Consider the following 6,403-nt stretch of genomic DNA (forward strand, 5'->3'; position numbering starts at 1 on the left):
GGAGACCCGCTTCAAGTTCTCAATCCCAGCCTGGGAAAACGACGTAGGGCGGAGGGAGACGAGCCAGGGGCAAGGAGAAGGAATTTGGAGAGGATTCCACTAGGGAAAAGGGACCGAGTCGGTGCGAAGGTCTCCCCTTTCCCGGCCCCTCACCTGGAGCGCGGGGCGGCCAATCGGCGGCGGGGTCCGGATCCCGTGGCCAATGGGAAGGCGGCGCGGCGCGCTCCCCCAGGGCTATAAGCGCGCGCGGGGCGGCGGAAAGTGAAAGTGGTGCGGGCGCCGCTGGCGCAGCCTGGGGCCGCTGCAGCCGGGGCCGAGCCGCCGGGATGCTCAGGGCGCCCGAGCCGCGGCCCGGGGAGCTGGGGGCGGCCAGCTGCAGCCCCCCGGCGGTGCCGCCCTCCCAGTCCAAGCCGCTCACCTCCTTCCTCATCCAGGACATCCTACGGGACGGCCCGGAGCGGCGCGGCGGCCACGGAGACAGCTCCCAACCCCGGCGCCTTCCGCAGCTCCCGCGCCGTTCTGCCCCGAAGCGAGACCCTGAGCCCGAGCCTGGAGGCGGAGGAGGCGGCGCCGGGTCGCCCGAGGACGAGCCGAGCGCCCGGCCCCAAACTGCGCCGGGGGAAGCCGAGACGCCGGCGGAGACGGAGCCAGGTAAGCCGGCGAGGCTGGGGAGGCCGGGCTGGGCCGGGCGGGGTTCCGCAGGAAGGCGGGCCAGCCTGCGGGCTGCAAGGACAGGCGGGAGGGCGGGTCCCGGGCGGACCTCCCGGAGCTCCGGCTGCAGGGATGCGGGGCCCCGCGGCGACAGGCGAAGGGACCTCACCGCCTCCTGCCGCGGGCGTGCCCTGGGGATTAAGCCTGAGCCCCAGCGTCAGGGCGGCCCAGGGGTCAGCCGTCGGCTCCGTGGGCTCTCGGCGCCCGGGCTCCAAAGCGGCAGCGCCTGCGGCGCCCGCGGTCCTCCGGCGTCCCGGGGAGCGCCCGACGCCGGCTCCGTGCCTCCGCGCTGCCTCCACGGCGCCAGGCCCGCGTACCTCTCGGCGGTTACAGTAACTAACATGTCACAAATAGTTGACAATAACTTGCTAGTGTTAATAAATTAGAGTTTGACCAGCAAAGACTCCCTTTGCTTCCCAATCCCATGGGCAGTAAAACAGTGAATTTGGGGGTCCCCTCTGGTCTACAGGAAATATAACACCGTTGGAACATTTAGAGTAGACTTCATTTTCTTTCCTGTCACTTCATATGAGGCATCCTAACGCCTCGTTTAGAAAAAAAGGGGATTAAGCCAGAGAATGAATTTGCACTTAGCCCTGGCCGCCTCTCCCATCACACAAGCCCTTTCTTGCCACCCGGATGTTAACACCGGATGCCTTTGGGTCCCGCTTTACCAGGTAGTTCGTTTCTCAGTGCCTTCCCTGCCTCCCCTCTGCGACCCACCTCAGCACGCATTGAGGATCCCTATAGAGCTCTAGTGGACGATGAGGCAGGAAGTTCTATCACTAACCCCCTCTTACTTTGGGTTCTTGGTGACTATTAGAAAACTAATACATAATATACATATTCACTCACTGCCCACTCCGGAGAGTTCCTCAGTCATGTGAAAAAAGAGAAATGTATCCAAGATGACAGTGGGCTGTTTGTTCACTCATGGAAGAGATAAGGTGGATGGAATTCTGTTCTCTTCTCTGCTAACATGTAACTTTTTCCTTCCCATCCCGCCCTCTCCTCTCCAGATAGGCACTTGGAGACTTATCCGTCGGACTGTGAAAACACTTCGGGCGCCTCGCGGGGCCTTCCCCAACCCTCCAAGCAGCCACAGAAGCGCTCGCGTGCTGCCTTCTCGCACACTCAGATCATTGAGCTAGAGAGGAAGTTTAGCCGCCAGAAGTACCTGTCAGCCCCGGAAAGGGCTCACCTGGCCAAGAACCTCAAGCTTACCGAGACCCAAGTGAAAATATGGTTCCAGAACAGACGCTATAAGACCAAGCGAAAGCAGCTCAGCTCGGACCTGGGCAACCTGGAGAAGCCCTCCTCCTTGCCAGCTCTGAAAGAGGAGGCCTTCTCCCGGGCTTCCCTGGTCTCCGTGTATAACAACTATCCTTACTACCCCTACCTGTACTGCTTGGGAGGCTGGAGCCCGGCTTTCTGGTAACGCCAGCTCAGATGGCAACCATGTGTGACCACAATCTGCCTTCCCCAGGCTGTCTCTCTGGAAGGCCAAAGTGGCCAGGTGAGGGAGGACCCGGGAGCAAGGGGCGTGCAGACCAAAACTGTTGGAGATTTGCATGGAAATCCCAGAGTCTTCGCTGGTGGACCAATGAAAGATCTGGGACAGTGAATAATTTAATATCCAAATAGTTCCTGTACACATAATGTGGGTCGTTTTTGCTCTTCAAGACCTGCTGTCAGTGGGAAGGATAAAATCAGATGCTGTTTCTAGCACTTAGGATGATTTTGTCTGAGCTGTCCACATCACTTCCGAGGATTCCATTCCTGCAGCTTCATCCTCCTGTGTAACTGAGTGTCGATGCCGAAAGAGCAAACCTGGTGGGGGCAAGGACAGCCAGGATGAGGATCATCTACTACTGAGTTAAGCTGAAGTTCAGAGGCCTCTCGTTAGCCTTGGAATATGACCAACGTTTCTCTCCATCCCTGTTAGAGAAATCTCGCAGAGAAACCGTCATGCTCAGTGCAGATTGGCAGAGGCTATGGGGGTGGGTAGGAGGAGATGAAAATATAAGCTTCTGTTATTCCTTTTTAAGTAATATGCCAACTTAAGTATTTACAGGGTGGCCCAAGTAGAACAAGAAGCACTCACCGTGGTTTTAAGACAAGCTGTATAAACAGAACTCTACCGCGAGGGTTGGGCCCGGAGCAGGGCTGAGGAACAGTGCCGGGCTCCTGCGGGGGGGGCATTGCAGTTCATTAGCAAAAGGTAGAAATGCCTCTTCTGGACTTTTTTGTGCTGGGCCTGAGAATTTAGAATGAGAAGTTCCTGGGGTTTTCAGGCTGTAATTCGTACCACATAATGACAGATCACAGACTTCTTTACTGTGAGCTCCTTCCTTCCCGCCTTCTTGTAGTTTTTGTTCCTTTTCCACAGCAATCACCCACTGAAGGGCTTCTTTTCAGTCCAGACTTTTACTCTGGCTGCACCTAACAGTTGCCTTCCTATTTAGCCTGAGATCTGGTCTACCTTTTTTTTCCCAAAGCTTCATCTCTCCTGGGTTAAAAAAAAAAAAAAGTAGGGGGCAGATTCTGAATTGGCTCAAAGACATGCATTTTTTTTACACTAGCCATTCTTATTTCTTTCCTTTAAAAATATACAACATTAAATCCCAAATCCTATTTAAAGACTTGACACTCTAGAAGGTCACTACCGCTTTCCTAGGACTTTCTGGTGGCCCTGTTGTTACAGTTTAAAGTCTGCCCACCTTTTGGGATCCCTGCAGCAGAGGGGTGGGAGGCCCGGGCTTTCCCACAAGAGGAAGAGCACGGTGCAGGAGGACGCCTCGGTGCCGGGAGCCGTCTGGCCGAAGTCAAGGGCTTGTGCGTGGGGCCTGGGGAAAAAGCCCCTAGGCCTTGCAGAGCCCGGCCCCTGAGCAAGCTGACGGGCTGATAGCCCTTCACAGGAAAAGGCTAATGAAAAGGAAATAGTTTCCAAAACAACGTTTTTGTGGCTTCCATCACCAAACGATGCAACTGTCCAGATACTTTGGCCACTGTGTTTAACGCCAATAAAAAATGGGTCCCCAAAATGAGTCACTTGTGACTTCAGAGGGAATGAGAAGAGGGCAAAGGAGGAAGGTGGCCACCCTTCTGTTTTCATCCTGCTCTCTCAGGTGACCTGGTAGAGAGAAGATGTCAGAATAAAAAAAGCCAGTTAGAATGAGGTGCCCTGAGGCCTGGAAATCTCTTGATCCCACTACTTAATTCTGTTTCGTGAGAAACCTTTCAATTTCCTCCTGTTAAAAGGGCCAATTCACTGTTGGTGGCAAAACTGCCAAAGTGGATAGAAAGTTGGCCCGTTTCTCCCCATTTTCTATGGTTGGGGCTCCACGCTGAAATACTGTTAAATGCCCTGCTGCCAACAGCACTAGCGGCACCGAAGGCAGAGAAGCCTGAACTGCTTGCTCCTTTTCACAGGGCTTTTCAGATAAGCATTCGGCACTCCTCTGCTCAGTGCCCGCGGCTCCCACCCTCAGACTTTAATTCTTTCAGCCTGCAGTTCTGCAAGTGTTCAACATTTTACTGTGAGGTATATTGTGTTGCAAAAAAAAAAAAAAAAAAAAGTCTTAGTTTAAAGTTATTTGATTCGTGAATCCATCCTGCTTTTCTCCCATTGGAACTGGTCACTCACCCATATCTGAACTGGTAAAACAACATTTGAAGAACCAGTATGTCGGTGTCTGACAGGTGAGCTGGAGGGTGTCTCGGACCACTTCACCCGGACAGCCTGTTTCTATCTTGTTGAAGACATTAGTTTGGGTTCTCCACATGCGTAACACGCTCTGCTCTGATCTCTAACATAAAAGCCTGTGACTTGAAGTTCAGTCAAGCATCCCAGCCAAACTTTATTTTTCTATGTATTTTTTGCAACATATGAGTGTTTTTAAAATAAAGTACTGTGTCTTTATTAGACATACCTGCGTGCGATTTTCTGTTTCCAGAAGACTGCATGCCGTTGAGCTTCCATACGTCTGGCTGCCATGTGCTCCCCCCACAGCCCACCTGACAGATCTGTGGAGACCAAAGAAGCAACAGCAGGAGCTTAGCTGCAGCAGGTGATGGTCCTTCTTTTGTAGATACACTGGCCTGCGTTCCTGGGAAGTCACGGGGTGGAAGAGACACTCTGCCTTGAGTTTAATAATCAGCTGCCCCAGCCCTGATACCTTTTGTTTAAATAGAGAACATCAGTGTTTACTGACGTATCATAAAGACCCTGAAGGGAGCACCAGCACCACAGCAATACTTCTTTGAAAATTCCCCTCTCGTCGTCCACCAGCCCCTCGTACTATGGCTGCTCCCCTGGCCCCCCGGCACCTGCATCTCCCTGACAATGTCACCTTCATTCAGGGCAGACAGAACTCTTGCAAGCAACACCTTTGAGTTGGAATCACAAGTATTGAAAATAGATTTAAAATAAAATCTATAAATAACACATCCTTCATCTGCCTGCTCTTAAACCTTCATTAATTTTACCAGCGGAGTGTCTCACGCGCCTGATTACCGGAGAGAATTGATGGTTTTGTTACCCCCTCCTTCAAGGAAATAGAAGCTTAGAGAGCAAGGTGCTTACTCTAGGTAATACATATCATAATTTCAAAGTTTGCTCTAATCCTTTAAGTACATTGTGCACACAGGTGCGGCCTCCCGGAGCATGTTCACATCGCGAGGTTTAACTCTTGCACAGCTCTGCAGCCAACCTCCCCACCGCGGGAAGGCCGTCAGCTCTCAAGTTACAAAGGCTCTTGCAGCAAATTAACAGATGTGGAATTGTTTTAACCTTTAAAAGTAACTAGTAACTAATCCAGGAAAATTAAACAAAAATCTCTTATCTCTAAAGAAAGTTTCTGCCTGCTCTTCTTTGTCCCTTCTCCAACTTTCCTTCACTATCTGCTGATCTCGCAGCGCCTTCTTCCAGCCGCTCTCTCTGCCGGGCCGCCTGTGTGTGCTGTTGGGAACTGCTTTTCAGTCTGTCTCTCCAGTTACGTCAGGTGCAATTTTCTAGAGTCTCTGTGGCTTGTCCCTCGTGGTCCTGTTGGTCCTTCCCTGGCCTCCTTAGGAAGGCCAGAGTTGCCAGAAGGAGAAACAAATGTTGGAGATTTATACCTGGCAGAAACGTTTTCCTTCTGACTACAAAGCAAGTGGTCTTCCCGGGGTGGTGTCAGGCCTACGGCCTGGAAGCTGCCCTTGGAGTGACAGTGGCTCTGCCGAGCCAGGGTCTGCGACGGGGAGCAGCCGCAGAGGGCTTACTGAGTGCGCTCAGGTGCTACGCCCAAGAGGAAGCCTGGCCGGCCTGGGAGGAGTGGGAGATGCTGACCATCACACAGGTGCGGCTGAGGCCTCCCTCTGTGCTCTGAGAAGCTCCAGCGCCAGTGTGTCTCAGCCTGAGGAGAGGGATGGGCACTAGTATCCAGCACCAGCCCCTCTTGAAAGTGGGAGTAGCCTCTGGCAGTGCGGCTCCTCTTGGGGTAAGGTGCCAGCCACGGAAGACACGACTGTGTCACGAGCACCACATTCCCAGCAGTGTGGAATTCAGTATAGGACATACTGATCCTTTCCTCAGTCGCCCTCAGGGCCGTGGTCACCCTTAGGGCCACGGTCACCACCATTCTTTGCAACTGCAACGAGGAACCCTGACCCGAAAGGGTCAGACTAGGCTCAGAGCACTGAGCTCTGCATG

At 53.2% G+C, this 6,403-nt stretch overlaps 1 protein-coding gene across 2 annotated transcripts; it reads left to right on the top strand.

The window, feature by feature from the left end:
- The first annotated feature begins 290 nt into the window (after positions 1-290).
- Positions 291-4,688, top strand: NKX3-1 (NK3 homeobox 1). 2 transcript variants are annotated; one of them, XR_006887986.1, is made up of 3 exons: positions 291-651; positions 1,731-2,711; positions 4,668-4,688. XR_006887986.1 is itself a non-coding variant. In XM_046656911.1 (2 exons), exons 1-2 carry the CDS (start codon positions 327-329, stop codon positions 2,147-2,149), a joined length of 744 nt encoding a protein of 247 aa, XP_046512867.1. In that variant the 5' UTR covers positions 291-326; the 3' UTR covers positions 2,150-4,608. The 2 variants fall into 2 exon arrangements, 1 of the variants encoding a protein (XP_046512867.1); XM_046656911.1 differs by lacking the exon at positions 4,668-4,688 and having other exon boundaries at positions 1,731-4,608.
- The last annotated feature ends 1,715 nt before the right edge of the window (positions 4,689-6,403 follow it).

The sequence above is a fragment of the Equus quagga genome, chromosome 3 (assembly GCF_021613505.1).
Source record: "Equus quagga isolate Etosha38 chromosome 3, UCLA_HA_Equagga_1.0, whole genome shotgun sequence".
NCBI classification, from domain to species: Eukaryota; Metazoa; Chordata; class Mammalia; order Perissodactyla; family Equidae; genus Equus; species Equus quagga.